At 45.6% G+C, this 25,140-nt stretch overlaps 1 protein-coding gene across 5 annotated transcripts in view; it reads left to right on the top strand.

Moving 5' to 3' along the window:
• CXXC5 (CXXC finger protein 5) overlaps positions 1-18,629 on the top strand; it is a 98,491-nt gene extending 79,862 nt beyond the window's left edge. For all 5 annotated transcript variants that reach the window (XM_059733429.1, XM_059733431.1, XM_059733433.1 and 2 more), the window contains 2 exons: positions 2,358-3,342; positions 17,661-18,629. In XM_059733429.1, coding sequence (XP_059589412.1) covers positions 2,554-3,342; positions 17,661-17,705 — 834 coding nt within the window. In that variant the 5' untranslated portion in view covers positions 2,358-2,553 and the 3' untranslated portion in view covers positions 17,706-18,629. The remainder of the gene's footprint in view (positions 1-2,357; positions 3,343-17,660) is intronic.
• The last annotated feature ends 6,511 nt before the right edge of the window (positions 18,630-25,140 follow it).

The raw sequence follows: 25,140 nt of genomic DNA, 5'->3' as shown, positions 1-25,140 counted from the left end.
ATTGCTTCAGTGCCTGGCATTTTTGTAATAAAGGTGTGTCACACCAGAGTGCTGCTTAAAAGAAACTTGGGGCCCCGCTGCCTCCAGTAGTTCTTGTTAGAGTTTTGTGCATGGACTCTGACAGACCAGGGCAAGTCACTGTACATTATCCCCTATATGCGCCTTCTAGCTAGCTCTCGCTGCTGTCTTTATCGCCACCAAGCATCCCACAGTCTTCCATGGGCATCCCACCTGCTTATCTGAATTTGTCCCATAGCCCCTGTAACTTTATAAGTATCCCATATCTCAGCCTTTCCCATATTGTGAACCCTGTTTCCAAGTCAAGACCCCGCTTCTGTCTAGACAGGATCTGCCCAGCCACTTACCAGCATGAGAACGGCAACATGGTCATGACCCTTCACCCATTTTTGCACCCTGCAGGCTGAAAACGCAGAATCTGCATCGATGCATGATAAATTATAATACATGAGAGCTGAAGAAAGTGATACTAGTGCAGTGGTAGGAACGCTTCTCTTATCAGTCAAGCCATTTCCCTTATCAGGGTGAACTGGGATGTCTTCCTGTTCCTACACTGTGGCTTCCCAGTACACTGATCTGGCCATGGCGAGATAAATATTCAGCTTTTGAGCTGGTATCACAGTGCCCATGTAGTTATATATTGACGGAAGGGTTGTATACTGTGTAAGACTTGAGTTATTGAGAGTTTGCAAACTTGATCTCTCTTCTGTAGGCCCCAAGGACAGAGATAGATACACTAGTTTAGTCTTGCAGTGCAGACCTTTTGAATAGGATGTGTTAATTGAAGAATATCTGCAAGAAAGGGAAGAATGATGGATTGATAAAAGTCAGGAGGAGTGTGCCAATGATTATCTCCTGGAAGTAATCTGGGCTCGTTGCTGCAACAGAGAAGAGATGCTACAGCATGGCTCCAGATGGGTAGGGCAGGGAAAGTCTGCCCATTACCTTTTGTGAAGCAAAGTCCCATGACAGCCATGTTGTGAATGTAGGGGTGGGCAGAGCAACTGTGCAGGAGATCTTCACGTCCTCGTGCAGGAAGAAGATGGGCTCCAAGCTGGTAGGCCTGTGTGAAGGAGCCTCTGGAAAGCTAGTGGTGGTGGTGGCAATTCCTGCTTGTGCCTGTGCAGTGGCTATGGCTCTTTTGGAAGCTGGTTACCAGCTCATGGACTGGAGCTGTAGTCAGGAAGGAATTGCTGAGAAGCCCTGCAGCCTGCTCGCTCTGTGTGGGGGATGGGCTCCGTGCCCTTAAGCCTTGCAGCTTTTCTCAGCTAAAGCCTGATTACTCTGGCTTTGTTGTGTGTGGGTGTGTGTGGCCATGAATTCTACGCTAATGAGTGGACCTGCACCAACATATTTACTTGTGTAGGATGGGTTGCAGTCACAGACCTCGGTGTCTCCTCCTATGACCATCCAGTTTGCTTCTTCAGTTATTTGTAGAGGGGCAGGTCCTGTGGCACTGCACAGGAAAAACAGAGATCAGAGTTAGGTCCAAGAGGCTTTAGGAAGCCTCACCATCCCTTCACGTAGCATTTTGCAAACCTTTAAATGAAGCAACATTGTTAGCCTATTATGAACCTGACCTTCAGGCTTTGTGCTAGAGCCCCGGGTGGGCTGTTCCAAACTGAATTTCAGTAAGCAACACTCATTCATAAAACTAAAGCTAAGCATCCTCTCATCCAACCTCAGGAGCATGGAGAGCAGCAGTGCTGGGTTAACAAAGGGGCAGGGGAGAGAAACAGGCTGGAAATACCAGCTGAAATGACGTTCAGTCCTTACCTAGACTGGGTACACCATGAAAATAGGTTCACATTAATGGGGGAAATCAATTAGATACCCTCATGACTCCCATGTTCTTTCTTGCAACAACTTGGCCTTGGTGCAGTGTTGTGAGGAGTCTGATGATTTCCCCATTGCTGACCAGAGAATCGACTGCTCTATTTTACGCCACAGACAAAGCTAGCAGCCCTGACTTCAGGGAAGCGCAAAGGTGACTGCAGCTTCCTCAAGGACCTGTTGCTCACCCATTACGTCAGTGAGAGCAGTGGATATGACTTCTATGGGGTTATCCTGATTTCCACTGGTGGTTGATGAGAACCAAGATCCTGGAGGTTTAATGGACCATGATGGTCATGGGCTGGGACTTTCTTTTTAGAGCCTTTAATATTTATCTTGACCTTTTAAACTTTAAAGACCAGAGGAGCTGTTTGGAATCGAGGCCCATTCCTCCCTAGTTTCTTTGCTAACAGAACTGAGATTTTCAGTGCAGGGGGAGGAAGAGCTTCTTTGGAAAGCATGTTTGCACTTGCCAGTACTAACTGCCTATTATTTTCTACTTCCAGAGTCGTATGTTTTGTATCAGAGCAGCAGACTATGTCATTGCACTGAAATTGCACTGAAGACCCTTGCAGCAGCCGTGGAAGGATTCCCTCTGTTTATTCTCATTATATAATTTTTCGGTGGTTGGTTTGTTTGTTTGTTGCCACTGCAAGTGGGGTTCGGGGGTTTTTGTTTTGTTTTTGGGGTTTTTTTAACACCATGTCCAATCCTGGCTCCCATCAAGATACTGGGAACAAACCAGACATGTTGGAAAAAAATAACCAAGATGACTCTCATCCCCCTGTCAACTCTGAGAGGAGAAACAAAAGTGGGATAATAAGTGAACCTTTGAATAAAAGTCTTAAGAAGTCCCGTCCACTCTCCCACTACTCCACTTTTGGCAGCACCAGCTCGGTAAGTGAACATTCAGAGAAAGGCACCCCCTTAACTAATGGCAATGAAGCAACTGTGGATAAAAGTAATTCTACCTCAAAGCACAAAAACATCTCTAATATGCTGAGCAAATCAGACAGAGCGACAGAAATCTCCTCAGAAGGACAGAACAGCCTACAACAGTTTGCTCAGTCTACAGATATGCTCAAAAGAGCGGTACAGGAGCACATTCCTCTACCGACTGACCACGGGACCGGTATCTCTGACATGGAAGCGGTCTCAGCTGCAGAGACAATGAACAGCCCCTCTGATTTTCCTTACCTGGGGGCTTTTCCCATAAACCCAGGCCTTTTCATTATGACCCCTGCTGGAGTATTTCTGGCAGAGAGTGCGCTCCATATGGCTGGCTTGGCAGAGTATCCAATGCAGAATGAATTGGCATCTGCCATCAATTCTGGGAAAAAGAAACGGAAAAGATGTGGCATGTGCCCTCCATGCCGAAGACGGATAAACTGCGAGCAGTGCAGCAGTTGTAGGAATCGCAAAACTGGCCATCAGATTTGCAAATTCCGAAAATGTGAGGAACTCAAAAAGAAGCCTTCTGCAGCACTGGAGGTAACTGGGTCTAGTCCGACATACCACCCTTCCTCTTGGGACGCAATGTTTTGTTTGGAAGCTGATCTAGATAATAAAATACCGGGTCCTTTTTACTTTGTTGGTAATGCTTCTCACATTTAGCATCACATGCAGATGGGTAGTTTTCCCCTCATGTTTCTCCACCACATTCCAGTTAGTAGTTAGAGGTGAAATAGATCTTGCCATGATGAGTACAACCCTTGGCAGAGTATTTTTATCCCTCTTACTGACTCCTGGAGGGGCCCCTCTGAGTTATAATGCCCATTTGCTACATAATACTAGCAGTCAGATTTTCACCTGCCAAATTAGCCATTGCTTGGTAACCGTTTTTAAACTGGTAAGTGAATCAAACTGCTAAGGGGCCTGACGGCCTGACCCATAATATGATCAAGTCAATGAGGAGGCTTTCCATGGACCTCAGTGTGTTTTGGTTTTGGCCTTCAATCTTTGATTTTTTAGGGTTGGTTTTGTGGAGCTTAACCCGCCGTGATCAGTCACTATTGACTGTTAAAGCTCATGCTAATGGAATTCATTAATTTGCTTCTTATTCTGAAAGGGAATAAAGAAGAGGCTTTTAATTCTTGAGCAAATGAGAGCACCATAGGACAACTGTTAAGGACTAAGGTTATGAAAGTTAGTGAAGTCATCAGGGACAGCCACTTTGTTTGGTAAAAGTGCCAAGTGTTAAGGCAGGCTATGTTTTTTCAGGGACCAGATCCTGATCTTGAATATTCCAGTACAAATGCACCAAAGAATAAATATCTATTCTAGATTTGCACTGGAGTAATCAAAATCAGGATAGACCCTGTCATCAGATGCTAGTAACTTCCAGCTCCAGCTGAATTCAGTGAGTCGTAAGGATGCTGTGCACGTTGCAGGGTCAGGCTTTAAGACTTTACTCTCAAATCAGTGGCAAGTTTGTGAGAGCCAGGACAGCAGTGTGCGGCCTTGAAGAAAAGCTACACCAACATTTCAGCTTGGCTTAGGAAACTGGTTCCTGAAAGAATGACAGTGCAGGGGAGTTATGTGATTCATTTAGAGGCCATATGCAAGGTAACATGGACTGCCTTATCAGATACTTCTGAAAGTCAACAAGGGCTTTGTGGATCAAGGTAAGAACCCACCTGTTCCCAGTGCACTTCAGGTTAGATTATGTGAAGTGCCTCTGAGCATGTTCCAGACATGACATAGTAATGAACTGTAGTGCTTTACTATTAATACCACATGTGTGCGGCCATTCACACTGCAGGCTGGTCACTCCTGTCAGGGAGGAAGGATCAATGACAATAGGATATAAGGATGGAGTCTTTTTGGTGCACTTTTTGCTCCTCCTTTTGGTCTGCCTGTTTGTAAGAGCTCAACCCCAGTACTGGATTTGCTGTGTTGCTGATGCAGGGGGTAGGTTACCCTCTGTCCACCAGCTTTCTCAAATTTGAAATTCTAGGAAACCTTTCTCACAGAAGCATTCTTTTGGGCCAGGAGGCTTTCTTTTCCTTAGGTTATTTTTGCTTCCATAGGAATGTGCATACCTCTTATAATATCTTCCAAGCCCTAGCATAAAAATGATATGGGTAGCAACAATAATGGATCTTGTATATTGGGTCTTGTATTTCCCTTGCATATTAGGGATGCAACCTTGGCCTCGAAGAACTGAGTGGATACTGAGGAATTGATTCTCCCTGCTAGCACAGTCCTGAGCAGAAATAGCTAAATTGTGAGTGATTGTTTTCTGCTGTGGATCAGTGGCCACACTTGGATAGGCTGAGATCTCTGAACAAAGTTCCCTGTAAATTCCATTTAATCCACATTCAGGTTTTGGTAGTGATCAGCCAGCAATCTGTATGTGCCTTTCTCCTCCTCCACCTGAAGACTGCTCCCATGAAGTTGCTGAAGGTTAAAAACATCACAGTCTCCATGGAGGCAGAAAAATATTGTACCATGTTGCGAGGGTATTATGCAATCTCTGACGTCTTCCAAAAGAGATAACTTGCTGTTTTCTTAACCACGTTCAAAGTTTTCAATTAGCATCAGATCTGAATGAATAGTGAAGGGGGAAAAAAAATCTATTTGGGCGGTGGACATAGGGGGACCAATGTCTTTCAAAAACTGCTGTATTGCTAAATTATATTCTTGTTCTAATTTGCTGATTCAGTGATCTGGAAAAAGGGAGACGGGGAAAAAAAGTTCAGCTCTTCGGAAGAGTCCTAAAGCAGGTCAATAGATTCCACAGCTCACAGTAGGTTGAGGAAGGTTTTTTTTCCCCCCTGCATTATGAGAGTTATATGGAAGTTAAATAGCATGGGAAACCCATGTAGTACTCACCCATTTGATTTGTTTCCTGCTCTGTGACTGACTGGGATTTTGGGGCTTTTAATTTATATGGGTTGGGGTCCCTATAAGGATGGATCCCTTTCCTTTCTGAGTGATTTTGCAGGAATGTTTAGATACAGGGCTTGTAACTCATTAAGAAATCTTGGTGCACCTTGATGTGCCTGTAGAAGTGAATTGACAGTTGATATGTTATTGGCTCTAAAATCTCAAGTAAGTTTCCATCCTTTAGGGTGCTACAGAATTATCAAAATACAGCAGATCCTCAAATGTATGTACAGCCACTCTTTTCATCATGTCATCCCAGAAGCTGTGTTCATCTTGAACTTGACAGAAGACAAGGGCTATACTTGAATGGTCTGCCAATAGGGGATGCAGTCTTCCACTTTTTAAGGTGATCCTTTATATTCTTCCAGCCGCTGAAGCTGGGGGGAGATGAAGACTACAGGCACTCCCCAATTCCTTTGGTTTTTGGCACTTTCATTGTTTCTCTCCTTTCTTATTAAAATAGTCTATTCTTAGACTTCATCTTCTCTATGCTATCAGACAGATTTGGGAAATCACCCATGTTTAGACAGGCTTTATGAGTGATTATGGCTCCACCAAATCCATCTGTCACTGTTGGCCAAAGTGCTTCATTAGACAGATAAATTCCTTCAGAATGCAATTTTCTGCTCATTTTTCTTGGCTCAGTAGCACCATCTGAAGGTGGCAGTAATTCCTCTTCCAAATGGAGATGTTGATGATGTAGCAGGAGTGGTTTCTGTGCCTCAGTACTTGAGCCTCCACTGCTAGTGATAGCTAGGAAAAGATGCTTTGTCCAAAGATTACTCTTGATGACAGATTCAAGAGGCCTTTGTGTTGCATTGACTATCTTTTCAGCCTCACCTTATTTTTTGTTAACTGTATTTTGTTAACTATTTTGGCTGGACATAAGGAAAAACTTATTTTGGGTAACTAGAATCTGGAACACACTTCCAGCAGAGGTGGTGCAGTCGCCATCTCTTGAAGTCTTTAAGAGGAGGCTGGACAAATACCTTGTTGAGCTCATTTGAGCCCAATTACCTCCTGCCCATGGCAGGGGACTGGACTTGATGATCTTACAGGTCCCTTCTGGTCCTTCTTTCTATGATTCTATGATATTTCCTTCCTCTGTGAACTTGGCTATTTTTGAGATCAATGAGCAAATAGGCCAAACACTAAAAAAGAATGATCTACCAGCCCAGTTTGGTGCAATCCACAACCATTTGTATTCATTTTTTCCCTCCTTTTTCCCACTCTTGAATGTGATTGTCTGTCGAAAGCAATTCTCTCATGGCAGGTGCAACACATACTTGTCTTGAAACCTCATTCACCTGTTTTAGGAAAGTTTCTGCCATCTCAGTTAGGAAACAGAAACAATACCATGTGATTTAAGTCTTGACTACACTGCCTTTATGCTATGCTTAGGACCGAGAAGGCCACCCTTTGACTCCTGCCCAGTATGTGCCAGATCCTGGAAATGAGGCAATGTAGCTGGCGGAGAACAAACCCGAGTTCACACCTCAGCACCACTCTTGAGTTCTCTGCCTTGGACATAGTTCTTGGCACATGGTCAGAGACACTCTAAGGTGGTTATATCATTTCATTTCTGGGATTTGATGCTGGAAAAGAAGGAGCAAGTGGGCAGGAGGGTGTGCCTCAGTGGTGGTCCCAGGCGCAGCATAAAGGCATTGCTTATCTGCCCTCAGGTGACAAGTCATGCAAGCTGAATGGCAAATAGTCACAGGAGTAGTCATGGCAGAGGGCTAGGGATTGGCCCAGTGCCTGAAATCTCTTCACATAATGTATTTGAACAGTCCTGAAAAACAGTGATAAAAGTCAACATTTATCTAGTGCAGCTCGAGGTCCCAGGTGTGGGTTCCCTGCTCTGGGACGTGCAGTGAGTTGGGACTCAATGTTTGGCACTAACTTGCTCAGTAGATGTATCTAGGATCTGCTTACTTCTAATCACATGTCACCCTCTCTCTGTATATAGGACCTGATCCTTAGCAGTGCTGAGCATTTGCTGAGCACATGCAGCTTTTGTAGGTGGGTGGGAGTTTTCATCATTAATCAGAATGGGGCCAATGAATAGGCTACAAATGCATTTTTCTCAGTTCAGGTTGAATGCTGGCAATGGAGGAGGCCTCCTGCAACCTTAGGCCTTTGGCAGTGGCATCACCTACCCAGGTATAAATCTGGGCTCCACTTGCACTAGGAATGAATTTGCCTGCCCTGGGTCAGGGTAGCTCCTTTGTCTGGAGGCCTTGCAAGTCCGGCATTTCAGAGCCTGGAGTGGCAGCTGTGTTTCCAGCATTTGATTTCCCTGATTCCACAGCTTCTGATAGTTCTGACTTCTCTTGCTTGCTGTGGTGAAAGTAACAGTGTTGGACCCTGCATATGTGTCACAGAGGAGTGCTGAAGCCTCTATGGTCTCTAGCGTGTACCTAGTGAGCTTTATCTGTAAAGCCGGCCTTGGGGACCCTGTGGAGCTTCTGGCAAAAGGATTCTTCAGAGCCACCTGGGTCCCCCCTTTAGGGAACAGCTGAAATTGAAGGGAGTCCCTTGCTGTGTGAATGCACCAGTGGGCACTGTCCTAGCTCTTCAGGAGAGTACTTGCTACTATCCACACCCAGGGTAGGGCTGCCTTCCCCCATTTGCCTGACCCCTCTGTGGTAGAGTAGAGCTCATGAGCCATCCTTACACTCTGGACAAAAGTGTCCTTGGAAGGGCGGGGGGGAAGGGAGAGAGAAGGGATGAAGCTCATCTTCCAAGATAACTTCCTTGAGTGTCACCCAGCTCTTGGCATCAGATACGTTGCTTTTCATAAGGCAAGCCATGCCATGGTGCTGAGACAAGGATAGCACTGATGGCATAAGTCCATGCTAAAGAGAGGGTGAGGTGTAAGAAGATTTTTGTTGACAGTGAACAGCAAGAAGAGCTTCCAGACAAAGGAGTGAGCCATGTACACTGTACTGATGTAGAAGTCAGGCAGTAAGATGATAAAATTAAAAATTATGGTGGCATAAGATACACAACTCCCAGCACTGGTATTAACCTTTATCTGCTCACCAAGCAGCCTGAGGAACTGGCATCTGTTAGCATCTCAATAATGAAGGTTCTGCAGGACAGAACCCAAGGCACTGCAGCTGTAAGGGTGAAAGCCAAAAAGCTCATTGCATCCATCCCTCCAGTAAATGGAAATAGAGTCACCAGGCTTCATCTCTACCCATGGTTGTTTGTTTCAGCTCTGCCCACTGCAGGACTTCAAATACAGTTGCACCAGTCTTGGCTCCATTAAGATGAATTTGCCTTCCCCCCATGTACAATAGTACAGTGCATTTAGATGCAGATCTGTAGATCATTGGAAGTGTGAAGTAGCTGGGGTTTACCAAGCAGGACTGCCCAAGCCATGAATATCTTCAACACTGGGCAGTGAAAATCTGCTCCTTGCGGTTACAATGGAAGAATCTTAACAAATACTTTCAAAGAGGGTGTTGCTAGAGTAGTTCAGGCACATGTGTGCAGAGGTGTCGGCTAACAGGTCCTTTGAATGTCATCTGGTTTTGCGAGGGACATTTCTTCAGGAAATCCAGGCCAGCACGAGAAGGTTAACTCTCATCCTTTTTCCCAAACAGCACTTGTTCTTGGTGGTGCTGATGAGACATGTAACTAGCACAAAAGCATCTTTTTTCCAATTGCTCTTTTGCCTCCCCCAGTGATTTGACTGCAAATTGCAGAAATTGTTGGGAAACAATGCTTGTGCCGTGGGGTTACTTGTCAACTTACAAGATAAATTTCCCCAGAAAAACCAGATGTATTTTAAGTGTAGAAGGGATGGGTTATTTATTGCCCATAAGCAAGTGCAGAAAGCCAGCTGTGGTACAATCCTGCTGGGTGCCAGGCACTGTCTCTTCTCATTAACCAAGGCCTGTTATTCAGTCCGCATTGTGTGCGTGCCCTTTCTCTTAGTGCAGTGCAGCTCTCTGGAAACACCATAGACTACATCTATGAATATGCCAGAGATAGACCAAACCATGTTAACCAGGATCAAAAATGTTCGACGGGATTGCTAATAGGATGTTCCAGTTTGTCCATGCAACAGCCTTGTGCCTTGTTCCGTGCTCAAGCAAGTGTTAATTATATTGGCTTGTTCATATCTACCCTATTGTCTACTGTGTTTGTATCCATGTATCATAGGACAATCTGGGTGGATTTCACATCTCTTTCAACTGCTTGTGCCAAAGCTGAGAATTGTGGGACAGGTTTTTCATAGTGCAAAAGCATTTTGGAATAACCTGGCAAAAACCTGGAGGTAGGAGGACTTATTAGCCTGGTTACCCAGGAACAGATAAGCAGTTCTGCGGATCCATCAGACCAATAGTAGATGCCAGTTAGTTTCTGCCTGTTCTGGGGGGTGGGAGGCATTCCTTTCTCTCCTGATCACCTAAGTTGCCATTCTTTGGTCATTTACAGAGTATTTTTGGTACTTATCATGCCCAGGTGTAGTCTACTCCTGGAGACATAGCTAACTACATACATATGTATACAGAGTGGCAGAAGCAAAATGTATGAGTGAGACTTCCATATTGCACAATAAATAGCTGGGTGGCTAGGGCACTCCTCTGAGAACTTGAAGGCTGGGTTTTTGTCCCCCTCACTCAGATGGGGGAAAGACTGGTTGTTACCCATCATTCCAGTGGAGTGCCCTTGCCTGACCTGTAATTAGAGCGTGTACTGGAAAGCAGAAAGGCCTTGTTTTAAATCCCCTCTGGGTGAGTGCGGGGCCGAGAACCCAGGACATCTAGTATCCCAGGTGAGTGCCCTAGCTACTGAGCCCTAAGGGCAAAAGAGGGAGGGGTGGGGACAGGCATGCACACACATCCCTTTTTGGTTCCCAGAGCTAAGTCTGGTAGTCATTTATTCTGGATAACTACATTTTCAGGTTCCTTAAGTCTACACCTCCACAAATGGTGTGCATACAGACTATGACTGCTGCTGCACATGCTTGTTTGACTTTACCATGTAGTCATCTGTTATGTTTGTCCAAGGCATTCGTAAACTAATGGCTTCAGCCACAAGTGTGGGAAAGAGTGCTGCCAGACTGGCAGGCACAGAATAGATTGTGAACTTAAAAGTAAAACTATACATGCATTAGCATTAGCAGATTCAACAGAAAATAACTTTAGATTCAGACATGCAGATTCAGCACATTCACATATCTCACATCATTCAAATGTCCAGGAATAGAATTACCCCATGACCATAAATATCAAAAATGCCCTGTGGATGACCAAAAAATGGCTATTTAGACAACCAGGAAAGAATAGAATGCTACCCTTGGTGTTCAACTAGATTTATGCAGAAAAAAATCTTTATTTGCAAGCTTTTGGGCAACAGGCACCCTTTTGCCATGAGTTCTGATTCCTTTTGCCTCTGGACTAATATGGCTAGAACCTGGATACCTGACCCTCGGTGTTCTGCTTCTGAGCATGGCCTGAACATTTGTGCATTAACCACCATGCACATGGACCCAGACTGTCATAAATCATCTAACAGCCAGGGTACATACAACACTGGGGAAAGGCTCTCCTTATGCTTTTTCTCTAGTGCTGAAAAGGCACCAGAACTGCTATATTTGCTGGCCTCAACTGTATTCACACCCAGGATGCTGCTCTTGTATCTAGGTCCTCTGTGTGGTATCCCTTACAGTCACTCAAGGAAAATACAGCTCAATCCTCCCTGTTCAGGCTTCTGGGAAATTCCTTGCACACCTGAATGTCAAGTTGCCTTTGCCCAACATTTATGCAGACTCTAGAGCATAGATTCCAGTCCCTGCAGGGCCCCCAAACTTCTACCCAGGGCATAATCTTGGGATCTGACTTGTGTGCCCTTGCCTATCAGGGAGGAAGATTCTACTGAGCTGCTCCCCCAGGTTCTCTTGCAGAGTGTGAATTTCCCTTCTGAAGCAGGCGAGAGGACAGTCAACCCCCCAGAACAGCATCTGCAGAGAGACAAGTAACCTTGTTCATGCAGACACTTGCACACTTAGGGCACCTACACACATGCCCAGTGCCTGCTCCGATGCATGCTAAGTAGCACGTGTTGGAGCAGACTCAATCGAATCTGCTGGAGCATGCTAATTAGCATGCTCTAGCAGCCTCTGTGTCACACGTATTCAGTGTCCCCATGCTTCAAAATGGTGGCGGGGCTCTTTAACTAAAACTCACCAAACAAACTTTAGTTAAAATGCTCCCTCTGTTATTTTGAAGTGCAGGACACTGAGTACACAAGATGCTGCAGGTGCTTTAATTAGAGTGGGTCCCAAGACACATTCTAATTAAAATGTCCCTGCCCTCCACCCCAGAGCACATGTAAAGACACTCTTACTAGGGCTAAAACATGTAGGGGAGTGTTTGCACACACAACTCAGATGGACCAAAATGGGAGCAGCCCTGAGGCTCTTTGAAACATACAGGCTCAATGTGAAGCGCTCAGGCACAAGGGGCACTTTTACACCTGCTCCAGGGGTGGGGTTGGGTGGCGCTTAATTAAAGTGGCTCAAAGAGCCACTCTAATTAAAAAGTTCTGCCTCATCCCATGTATCAGCGTCCCTGTGCTTCAAAATTGTGGCAGTGGTGCTTGAATTAAAGCTTGTTTGACAAACTTTAGTTTAACTGCCCTGCCACCATTTTGAAGCTCGGAAATGCTGAAATACGAGACACAGGAGGCTGCTGGGGTGCGGTAATTGCCATGCTCCAGAAGACTCAATTAATTGAGTCTGCTCTGATGCACTGGAATTTTGTTGAATCTACCTCTGCACTTCTGTATAGGCGCCCAAGAATGGCTTGCTCATCAGTAGCTGACACTTTGGCATTCTCCACCTTGCTGAAATACTTGAAGGATAGGCTGTTTCATGCCTACCTTGCTATTTGGACAGTCCAGGGATGCCAAGGGCACTGGTTCTCATCAAACAGTGCCAAGCCTCTTTCCTGGGCCAACACCATCAGTTCTGTTTGTTGATTAATATTATTAGAGTGGTTTCCTTGGGATCCAGCTCCAGCAGCAGGAGATTAGCAAGATGAATGAGCAGGCGGCTATGCAACTGACCACTCCTGGCAACACAGGAATAGCCAGACCAGCTAAGAGTATTGGTCCATCCATTCCACATCTGTGTCTGATGGACATCCCTGCTCTGTATCTTGTGTTCCAGAGGAAGGGGACAGAGTCCAGCCATGGCCCATATGATACATGAATGGGTAAAGAGCCTATCCCCTGTGTCCTCATTAAAAGACAGTACCTCTTAATATATTTCTTGGTGCTTCCTCGTGTGTAGGACAGGACCTAGCACTCCCACAGTGCTAGGAAGGCCCTGGAGTATTTTGTGGAAAATGTCACGCCCCACTGGGTTTCAGGGAAACCCTTCACTAGAAAAATAAGTTAGTTTTCCAAGGCTGCTGCTTCCTCTTGGTTGTAAAGAGGGAAAGAGAAGAGAATGTGCTGGATTCTTCCAGGCCAGATAGGTCTGCCCATCGTTTTATGAGGGCTTGGATCAAGTTGGATGCGTTTGACACAGAAGAGCTGGCTGCAGAAGGAGATGGTTGCAGAAAGGTGCTCCATGCTAGCCTGTCTTACCATTGGTCACTCACCTCACCTGGAGGTGGCTGCAGTATTTTGCAGTTTTCCTGAAATATCTGAGACTGCCTTCAACTTGCAGGAACCAGAGGGGAGGGATTTAACTGGTATGTTTGGTTCCTGTCATCCCACCCCCCACCTCCTGCACTCCCTCCCCATCACCACCTAAACCCTCCCCTAATGGTGGGTTCCATGGTCTAGTAAGTGCATCTGGCTTTGGTTAGTTTTCTTGGCCTTTATGGCAGGCAGCCCCCAGCACAAGATGCTCTTGGTCTCTTACATTGTGGCTGCCACCTGCCATTGTGAGCAGATCTTTCCACATCAGTTTTGGAAAAGCAGTCCCCTCTCTTGCTGTGTATCACATGTGGTTGTGCCTTCACATCACAGTAGGAAGATTACAAGTTGTTTATATTTCAGTTCACTTAGCTGACTGTCTAAACAGGGCTAAGAAGTGGCATCTCCTTATTTCAGTTATTCTCCCTCATGCAGTCAGAACCGTCCCTTGGGGGCAAATCGGGGTGACTGCCCCAGGCCCCGCGTTTTGGGGGGCCCCGCACCCTGTGCTGAGGGTGCCACCACTGTGCACGGCTGCCACATGACACCATCTTCGCTCTCTGGCTGCTTGCCAGCCCCCTCCCGGCTCCACGCTTCGCTCACCACCCCCATGTCCCCCTGCTCCGCACTCCAGCCGCTTGCCAGCCCCCACACAGGCTGATATGCCTCAGGTCCTGCACACCCCTAGGGTTGACTCTGTGTGCAGTGACATGGTGGCATCTCCTGAGGTTTGAGTTTGATGAGCAGCAATCGGCAACACAGTTGTGGGGCCCTCTATAAGCAGCACTTTTCTTCCTAAATATCATGGAGCCAGTGGACATGGGTGTTCAAGGGGCACTTCGTTTTTGGAGGTGTTGCCAATGATAAATGTAAACCAAAGGCCCTGACCACTTTTGGTTGCCAGATCAGAGGCATTGTCCCTACTGCCCTTGCTAAATCGTAGCATGGATGATTGATTCCTGCCAGCCCCAACCACCTCCTTTGGTTTAATGAATACATTCTTCCTTCTTTTCTCAGGAAACCCCTGTTGTGTTTCTGAGTGGTGTAGGGTGGCTGTAGTTTTCAGGCTTTGCAGCGATCTTTGTAAATGAAAGGGGCTGCACTGACAAGAGGCCATCTTCTGAGCCTGGCCTGGGGTGTGATCAGGGATAGCTAGGTGGGCAGCACTCAAGAGGGAAAGGGGCTGATCCAGAGGTAGGCACTTGGGTTCTAATCCTGATTCTCTGGCTGATCTTGGAGAAGGTGGCTCCCCTCTGAGATGTGCGTGATTGTGCTCCTGTGCTCTGGCAAAGCAGGTTGCCATCTGATAGGAAGTGCTAAGCATTATCATTTAAATGCAGGATTGCTGAACAGTGATTCAAAGCACAGATTGTTTGTTGGGGCTGGATCAGGTGCCCTCAAAGGTTTTTTCCATGGCTAATTTGTGCCATCTCAGGATCTGGCTTTCTTATTCCAGTCAGCTGTTTTACCAAAGCACTCCACCATTGCCTGTTTTTTAATGGCCTGAAATGAAGGGGAGGTTTGGGGCAGACTCAACAGTCAGCATGAGGCTAGGGGAGCTTTGTAAAGAAAGTTACCTTGCCATACCAGCCGTGCTGGAAAGGCTGCCCTTCCTCTTCTGTATCCGACTTGGTGGAAGCTGGACATTGTAATCTACATCAGACACGGGGGAAGTAGGAGGTTGTTCTATTGTGTCTGGAACAGCGAGTGGACTGCTGGAACAATTGCAGAGCTGTTTTTCCAGATGCCCTTTCAGGAGCAAGCATTCTCTGTGGCTCCTTTTTTTTTTGCTTTTTTTTCTGATCTCTCAAGTGAAACCCTTCTAATATGAGCCCTTGTGGGTAGGGGAGAGATCTTTTTCCCAGGCTGGCATGCTTCCTTTCTTAAGAATAAAAACAGTTTAGCAGCCCTGGGTCAGACAGACCCTGAGTGAAGCAAGTTTGTTGGGACTCAGCTCAGCCTGGAGCAGCCGTTTATCCATATCACAAACTAACTCTGTAGCTTCACACAGCAGGAAACAAGGGTTAAGGCCTGACCCATGTTGAAAGCCGAGTAATAGCTGTTCAAAACAAGCCTCCTTTTCTCTTGTTGAATTTTGTCAGTGGACAGAAGCATGCAGTAGCTGTGCAGGGAAGCTGAGGGTATGTGCTTGGTAAAAGAGCTGTTCGTTTGAAAAGAGAACATTAATTAATAGATGTCACCTGAGTCTCACTTTCTAAGGAACCGTTTAAAAGATGCATCAGAGATGTAGGTTTTGAACAACATGCTCTTTAAGACAAGTCTGATGCAGAACACAAGGGATTGGCTTTAGTTACTAGCTCAACTGATTGTTAAGAAATCTGTGCCTATTCAGTGGAGCAGGCATGGATTAACTCTTAATTTTCCTGCCTTTACACTTTTTAATTTTTTCAGAGCCTATAGAGGATGAGTCCTCACTAGGGAATTTACCCCTTGCTGAGAAAAGGAGCAGTTATGGCCAGTTTTCCTGCAAAGGGGGAACTGGATAGAGCAGTGGTTCAGATAGTGCAGGTGAACCTTGTTCTGAGTAGGGCTGTCAGCAACAAGTGCATTTCCAAGTGTAGACAAGGCTCAAGGCTATGCCAGACCTGCTAGAATAGAACAGGAGGCCTCTGGCCCAGAATGTTTGCCCACCATTAAAGTACTGAGCCTTTTGCGCACTGGACCCAATCCCAAAGCTGTTAATGAAGCCACACAGAAAACAAATGCCACTTGAGATCTGTAGGACTTGACCAGAGCAAGGATGGAGTGCCTGATTCTGTTTTGACTCATCCATTGGCAGCGGTGACAGTCAGAGTCACCCAGAATCTTGTAAGACCAATTCTGGAGCAAGGATCTTGAGGGCAAATTCTCAAATCTGGGTGTCTGCTACTGGGCTCCTGAATCTGTATTCCAGCACCAAATAGAAACAGCTGTTTTTTCAAAAGGTGCCGAGTTTCTGCAGCTCCCATTGGATTTACTCTCCTGGGCTAAAGTAGGCTGCATGTTTTAGACTGTGTTAACATATGCCAACCCCACATCCATGTGGCTACTATGCACGGTACCCTATACTGTCTTCCAACTCTACAAAGCCATGTAATTATGATTTGTAACATTTTCTGACAAAGATTAGGTGGGTGCTCAGCCCCTTTGGAACTCAGGTTATCTCTGTCTGGCTGCTTCAATACAAGGATCAAGGAGCTTAACATCTTAGCCAAGTTTCAAATTTTGGCTCAGGATGGGGTGCATTGGCTCAAATGTGAGCCCCTCCCTGGATCCTGCCTGGGGAATGCCCAGGACGTGTCAGGCACAGCAAAGAACTTGTGTTCTGTACACCAGCTTTGCATGGAGCCTTCCTGGGTGGTGGGCCTCTTGATAATGAACGCAAAGCAGTTTAGTGCAGGAGCACAGAGGCTGGAGTGCGTTTCCCATGGTACCACGTAGCACTCAGAGCGCCTTAGCCGTTGGTGGATCCCTTTGTGCCCTAATCTGCAGACAGACAATGGGGTGGCTTAGGGAGCAGTGTGAGATCATTACAGCCAGCAAGGGAGTGGCTAGCTGACTGCCTGAAACAGGAGCTGCAAGGGAAGAATACTGCATTGTATTTCCAGAGGCACGTGTTCAAGGTGGTGGGGGGTTTGTGAACCCTTGGATTAGGATATTTCTGCTCCCCCTCCCTGATAACAAGGCAGGTATTTATTTATCAAGTCCTATGTAGATTTTCTCCTTTTGCATTGACTTTCTCCGCCTGCCCACAAAGGCTGCAGCTGCTAAAAAATCTCCTGGGCAGGACAAATGAGGTGTAGAATAACAAAACCCTTACATTTCAGGGGCAGACTGTATACTCCATATGATTGTAGGTTGTCATACATTGCTTTTACTCTGGTGCCTTAAACCATCTTCCCAATTGATTATATTATACAGTCTGTTAATACCTCTTGGGCCATGCAGTAGCGTAAACGTGGCAGCCTTAGCGGTCAATAGATATGACCAAAGAAACCCACCCGTGTGATGGATCAGTCAGATCCTGTAGTCCCTTCTGTACTAGGCTGGGGGGGGACTTTTACTGGAATTTCCTGTTGGAGCAGTAAAGGGACTGATAATGTGTGTGAAGGTTTTCAGGATCAGCCCAAGAAGGACAGTCTAAAGGCAACAGAGGTGTGTGAAGAGGAGGCCTCTGTATGGCCAGCTCTGCTTGTGCATGTCTCCCATAGAGTTGACCTAACGTGTGTCCCTGTTCTCTTTTCTCTCTTTCTTTCCAGAAGGTGATGCTTCCTACAGGAGCTGCATTCAGATGGTTTCAGTAGGAATGAGAATTCCAAAGCTCTGTCATCCAAGTGCAATGTCACTGCTTGCTTGTGTTGTCTCAGGCAAGGAATTTTTTGGCTGAAATGAATGGATGCACCTGTGTCTCTTTAGAACCAAAAATATTTTCTCGCAAATTTCATTCCTGTTTTTATATTTTTTTTTGCGTTTGTTTAACATCTTCAAGTCCTAGTAAAACATTTAACTGCTTTTCAAATAAAAAAAAATTACAATGGATCTGTAAAGTACCAAGACTTAATAGACAGAGTATGGACAATCAGTTTCTTTCTGTGTTTTGGTGTTGATGTTGTTTATGTGTGAAAGATGCAGTTCTTGTGTAGGGAATGTAAATTTACAGTAACCTTTTAAAATCTAGTTACTAATAAGCACTACTGTAATTTAGCACAGTTGTTTAATTACACCCTCATTTATACTTTTTATTTGATTATTTCCCATCCTACAATAGAGTGGATAGTTTCTAGAATGCCTCAACTTCATGTTTATAAATGAGAATATGTTTAAAGCAATGTAGTTTCCCTTTTCCTAACCATTCACATATGTAAGTTTAACCAGCAAGAAGTTTGGTATTAAAGATAAAAGAAAAATGGCTATAAAATGGGCAGTCTTAAAAAAAAAAGACATTGTTAGTTTATTAATATAGAACAAGAAATACTGCATACAGAAAAAATCCTAATTGCAACGGTTTACTTATAGAAACCATTTTTGTAAACTTACTGAAGTTAAAAGAAAAATAAAAAATATTGCAGGACCTGCGCTTCAAGCAGTTATGAAAACTGATATTTCTCTTCTGTTTCAATCCCCGTCTTTCCAGCTCTCTCTCCATCATTAAATTGAAATGCTGTTTGTAATGTTTTAGCGATCCAGGCTGTTTTGTGAATAAAATGAATGCATGTTTTGTGTCATGATTTACATCTCTGTTATTTCTGTCCATTTCCGTTGCATGCAGTCCGAGAACAACAAAACAGCAACTGTCCCTTTTGGATACGTCGCTCCTTGTATCATGGCATCCTCTGAAGTTTGCCTTCTTGGTAATAATGGTTTGGGGTGTTTTTGTGGGGGAGTTTGTTTTGCTTTGTTTTTATTTTTTATTAGCAGACTAAAAATAAATGAAAGATCTGTAACTGTTTGCCAGTACAAATAGAGCAATCGACGTTTTTTTCCCCCAAAATGCGTATGTTACGTTAACTGTATAACACATGTTCTGCAAAATATATACTGTGTTAAGTCTGGGTTTATTATAGTTCTTCAGGAGTCCTAAACTGTACAAGAATTGATCACTAGAGTTTTACAGGTAGCAGGTGGACAATCAAACTAACAGCATCCTTGGAAATTCATGTATAGTTGTTGGTGGTGGGGACCTTGTGGAAGAATCGACCACTTGTGCTTGAAGATGGAATCTGCACTACATTCCTTGTATAAATGGAGGCCAAGTGGTATTGGAAATTATTGGTGAAATTTTAAAAGCAGTCAGTGCAAGCCTAGAACATTGTTATCTCTCAAGTCAGTGGGTGGCCACTGGCATTAGCAAGAGTAAAATTAGGTCTACCCTGAACATGGTAAAGGTCCCATCCTAAGTGGACACATTGTGCTAAGTGAATGCTGAATTCCAGAAAAAGGCACCGCCAATCTAAAAGGTGTATAACCCATGAATGTTCACTGCTTTGCCTTTGATCTTTTTCCACCCTGCTTGGATCCAATGCGGCTTCCTACTTTACATAGCAGAATTATAAATTTGTTTCTGAGTCCTTTGTAACTGCCCTCCCCTTTGGCCATATATTCCAAGGGCCTGACCCAATCCTAGCAAAGTCAATGAAAAGGCTCTTACTGTGCACATCTACACATTGAATTAATGCACTTTAGGTAGTGCATATTAAATCCAGTACCTCCATTTTGAGGTACTGGAAAATTGTACATTAACCTATTTTTAATGCTTATAAGCTAAAGAGCATTTTGTGTTGCTTTAATGTGCATTAAAATAAGCTAAAGCGCATGTGTAGACTACACTGACTACACCAAAGGGTTGGATTAGGTCCTAGCCAGCCAGAATTACAGCATTCTTATAGCATTTCTTTCTTCCTTTCATTCTAACAAGCAGCTGCAGCAAGGTTATTCCTCCCTCTTTCAGGTGACACTTTCCATACACTCATAGCTCTTTGCTGCACGAGTACTTCCTACCAGTCTCACAATAACCATGCAGGCTTTTTCCAGTGGAGTCAAACACATTAGTTTCCCTGAGCCCATGGCAGGAAATGCAGCAGTGTTCCAAGAAATAAATGCCACCACTTGTTAAATCAACAAGTATTTAAGCATATAAGTAGTTTTGTTAAAAAGCTGTCTCACTTGGGAATATTTACTAGCTAGAGTCTGAACTAGCCTAGAGTTTGAACATCTAGCGCATGCCACTTGTTCTTGCAAAACAATAAAATTAACATGCCACAGATAACTGTATTTAGACGTGTTCTGTCAAGACAAGTAAAAATGAGTGCTTAGAAACAGGAGCACTTTCTTAACAAGTAAGTTTGGGTAGCTGTATGTTCAGTAAAACAAATTTACTTTAAGACTGTGAATTGGTAAATCTAGTTTTGTGATAGCGAATGGCCATGTGCTGCTTCAAAGCAGGTTTCTCACCAGGTCCTTTGGAGGATGTGAAGCTCTGGGAATTTAGAAAGAGCATTTAGACCTAGCAGGAGCTGACCCATAAATCCCCTCATAAAAGAGACTTTGTAGACAGCTTCATGCCTGAGAGACACCCCTTTTAGCTGTGACTGGCTACCACATTGTAATGGTCCATGCTGGAGGTGGGGAAGGAGAGTGTGGTCGTTTGTTGTACAAGCTCAGCAGCATCTGAGGTCAACCCCCTGTGCCAACTCAGTGGTGCTGGGAAGCAGCTTTGTGGTTGTGGGGAGAGGTGGAGCCAAGACCTTCTCCATCTTGGTCATGAGTCAGGTGTGGAAAAGGAAAAATTAGACTGAGAGGGCAGGCTATTGAGAGAGGATGTGGGCATCAGCTGCTGTTCATCACAGGAAATGGGCTTCCCAAGATATTTGCTAGAGATGGACTGTGCTGTGGCTAAGGCAGGGGTCTGAGTGTCAGGGGACATGGGTTCTCTTCTCTATTCCCAGAGTTACTTGGGCAAGTCCCCTCTGTGTCTTGAGAAGCAGAGAAAATGGCACTACCCCTCTTCAAGAGCATACTGTGGGGATATGCTCTTGACTCTTTGTAAAGCACTTTAGGGTCCTCAAATGAAGGATAACATACAAGTATAAGATGTTGTTACACATAGGGCAAATCCAGTTGCAAAGTAATGCATCATGTCAGGTGAGACAGTTATTACCATCATTAGCTATTTCATTAGCACTAGCATCAAGAGATGTCAGGTCATGGCCCTACTGAAGGTAAATGGTCCCTGCCCCACAAAATCCTGTGTCCCAGAGCAAGAGGAGAAAAAATAAGCTTCATACAACTACAAGGTCTCTACTAGTTGGTCCTCTCAGCTAAAACATCTAGGAGTCTTATTTGACCTGGAGGGATGTGGGCAGTGGGGTTCCCCAGGGCTCGGTCCTCGGGCCCGCACTATTCAACATCTTCATCAGTGACTTGGGCAAGAGGTAGAAAGCACCCTGTTCAAAATCACAGATGACACTAAGATGTGGGGGGATGTGGGCACGCTAGTAGGAAGGAACAGGCTGCAAGCAGATCTAGACAGGTTACAGGGGTGGGCCGACGAGAACAGGATGGAGTTCAACACTGACAAGTGCAGGGTAATGCACCTGGGGAGGAAGGCCAACCACACCTTGTCATGCATCCACAGATGCATCTCAGGCAGGTCCAAGGAGGTGATCCTCCCCCTCTATGCGACACTGGTCAGGCTGCAGCTGGTGTACTGCGTCTAGTTCTGGGTGCCGCACTTCAGGAGGGATGTGGCCAATATGGAGAGGGTCCAAAGGAGGACCACCTGCATGATCAGGGGTCAGCAGGGCAGGCCCTACGAGAAGAGGCTGAGGGACTTGAACGTGTTCAGCCTCCAAAAGAGAAGGCTGAGAGGGGATCTAGTGGCAGTCTACAAACTAGTCAAGGGGGACCAGCAGGCATTGGGAGAGTCCCTGTTCCCCCGAGGACTCCCGGGAGTTACAAGGAACAATGGACACAAGCTAGCGGAGGGTAGTTTCAGGCTAGACATTAGGAGGTGCTATTTCACTGTCAGGACGGCTAGGACTTGGAATCAGCTTCCAAAAGAAGTGGTGCTGGCTCCTACCCTTTGGGGTCTTTAAAAAAAGGCTGGATGAACATCTGGCTGGGGTCGTTTGACCCCAGTACTCTTTCCTGCCACGGCAGGGGGTCGGACTAGATGATCTTCTTAGGTCCCTTCCGACCCTACCAACTATGAAACTGAGTCATTCTTCTTTCATGGATAGCTCATTCTCTGTGTGCTGCTGTGGTTATACAGTAACAGGCTAAGAAAGGGATAGAGAGACCTGCAGGAAGTAATGGGACAAGGTTATGAAACAAGTCAGTGGTATTGTGACTCCAGTTGCAGTGCTCCATGCTGCTTTTGTTGCCTTCACTGCAGGTGCTGAAAGCTATGGTCAAGACAAGACATGGCAAAGGCTGGTTAGTATGGAGGACAGCTTGCATCAATACGTCATGCTAAGGTACAGTGGACGTTGCTTAGAGCCTGCTGTGCACCTGGATTTATCCCTCTATAGATAAGGTGACATGCGATGAGAGTGAAACACACTTTCAGATGGCCCAAAGGAAATTGCCTTTTATGCCAATCACCATTGGCCTAGGGAAACTTGACACGGGTGGAATGGGGAAGGGGAAATGCATTCTGATCTTGCTCAAACCCATTTGCTATTGGTTCCAAAGGATTTCTGAGTCATAAAAATCTAAATAATAATAATAATGCCAATGTAACAGCTTGGTCTATGGCCCAAGTCACTTAGCAGGTGATTCAGGATGATTTTATGATTGTAGGTAACATCTGCAACTGTGTGAGCTTAGCATGTTGTTGCGAGAGAAACCTGGCCCCTTCTCCGTGGATCAGCGGGAGCTGAGAACAGGGCTATAACTTCCATCCCTTTTGTAGCACTGCTTCATGAGCGGGGTTTGCCTTCCGCTTACGTATCAGACTGCAATCACAGCTGGAATATGGACATCAGTCTACATCGCCCAGCTTCTAGGCCTGCTCTTCTGTGAACAGTCAACAGCAACTTGGTAAGCAATGCCCAGAAAATCCATCACCCTCGTTAGGCCAAATGCATCAGAAGAATCCTGCCCAGCAGGCAAAGAGACATTACTGCTAAGGCAACAGAAAGGGAGTATGAAAGCATGGTGGAGAGGTAGCTTCCTAAAGCACGGAGTCTGCGTCTGACTAAGGCATGAAGTGCAGGAAGGTAAAGCAGGGCTGGCTGTCCTAACAAATAATGTGATTGCTGCATGTAAGAAACTGGCATGTTCTCTGCCTGAGCCTTGAAGGCAAAAAGCGTGCTAAGGCCAAGGTGCATTATCAGAAGGGCCTGTGCAGCGAGGAACATGTTCAGATAGATGAGAGTGAACAGGTCCCTTTGTCTTTCCAGTGGCTTTCACTTCCCTCCTTGGCTAATGAGCAACAACTTCTGCATTTCCATGGAGCAGCTTTCCCTTCTCTCCACTGGCTTTCATAGTGGCATCGCAATCCTTCTGGCATTGCCTGCTGCATCACATGCTTGCTGCTTCTGCAAAGGGAGGCTGGGATATGAAGGTGAATGAATCTCCAGTGCAAGCTAAGCCACTGATGCTAAAAGCAGGGGAAACTGATTATACACACCCAGCTGGCACAGCATCTCCAACCCCACACCTTGCTGCAAAGGGAAAGGCAGGGAGGAGACATAATCATGGTGAAATGCAAAGACGGAGACATGATTATCATTGTTAGTTACAAGTCAGAGCACTGACTGTGCCCTATGGTGCTAGGCATGGTGCAGATATCTCTCAACAGACAGGGACTAACCTGGTTGCCCAAATAGATTGGAAGTGACTTGTTCCAGGTCAAATAGAAAGTAAATAGTTGAACCAAGAACATAAACTGGCAGCTGACTGACCTAACCCCTGTGCTCTAACCACTACACTGTTGACCCATCTACTTAACACGTTAAGCATCACACAGCAACCCTGTGGAATGGGTAAGGGAAATAACCCTGGAACTTCCCTTTTTTCAGGATGGAAAACTGAGGCACAAAGTAGCAGCATCTTGCCCAGGGAGACCCATTAAGGCAGCCGCAGCCAGAACTAGAAGCAAAGACTTTCACTTCCCACCCTAGAGAGCTTATACATAGATCCTACTGCCTTGGCTTATCAAGATGAAGCAGCACAGTAAAGCTGTCCCAGAAGGAACACTGGAGAAGGCTCTCATAGCCAGGATGGAAAGAAGGCCTGAGCTGAAGGTATGGGAGAGCAATAAGGAGCCAAAGTGAAAGACATGGCCTGCAGCAAGTGCATACAGGGCTCTTACTCTTCTGTTGTAACTGGAGGGCAGTGCCAAGCAGGAAATAAGGTGTCCATATGTAAATGTCTTTGGGTGACGGTCCCTTGCACTGAATCTATATGAAGGCCCATCTGTACAACATTTGTCTGACAGGCTACCATAGGAATGGTGATAAATATGAAACCCAATGGCTGACTAGTGGGTGCAGTTCATGACAGAGCCATGGACTTACATCTCATAATGCAGAGAATCATAGAGATCAGAAATGGAGAAAAATAGTTGGGGCTGCAGAACAGTCAACGAAATCCCAGTTACTCCCTTAGCCAGAGCCAGGAAAGTTGAGAGGTTGAGAGGAAAAGCAGGGTAGAAAGATCAAAGACAAAGCCATAAAGTCAGGGAAGGTAAGATACCAGTAGTCAGATGTGGAGACCCCAGAGAACTGCATGGTTTTCTCCTTTTGCCTCCTGCACAGCTACTATTAAAGTGATGGCCTTTGTAGAATCAAATGGACCAAGGAGAGAAGAGCACTCAGCAGTAAAATGCTGATGCCTCCTTGATTGGCAATTAGTGAAGGACTTTTCCGGACACCTCCAGGAAGGTGCAGGAGCAATCTCCTCCAGCTGAGAAGCTTGAAAGCAGCTGGGCAACAGAGGAAGAGGTTTCTGAATGGAGCATGGGCTTTCTCTCTCCAGCTGAGCCCTTGCCTAGCCTTCCTCCTTCCACAACCCTTGGTGAGGCAGCTGGCATATGCCATGCCCTGCAGATGGTGCAGCAGCAGCCACATGCATATCTGGCGAGTGTACAGGTGTTTGATTTTGGAGCTGCTTGCTAGCCAGATCTTGGGGGTGAGGAGAGGAGGGAATCAACCCACAGTAGAGCAAGTGAGTGCTCCATGCCCACTGGCATTAATTATAATGATAATCCTCTTCCCTAATGCATTCTAGGTTGGA

Source organism: Alligator mississippiensis, chromosome 9 (genome assembly GCF_030867095.1).
Source record: "Alligator mississippiensis isolate rAllMis1 chromosome 9, rAllMis1, whole genome shotgun sequence".
NCBI lineage: Eukaryota > Metazoa > Chordata > Crocodylia > Alligatoridae > Alligator > Alligator mississippiensis.
This window is presented reverse-complemented; position numbering and strand designations above follow the sequence as displayed.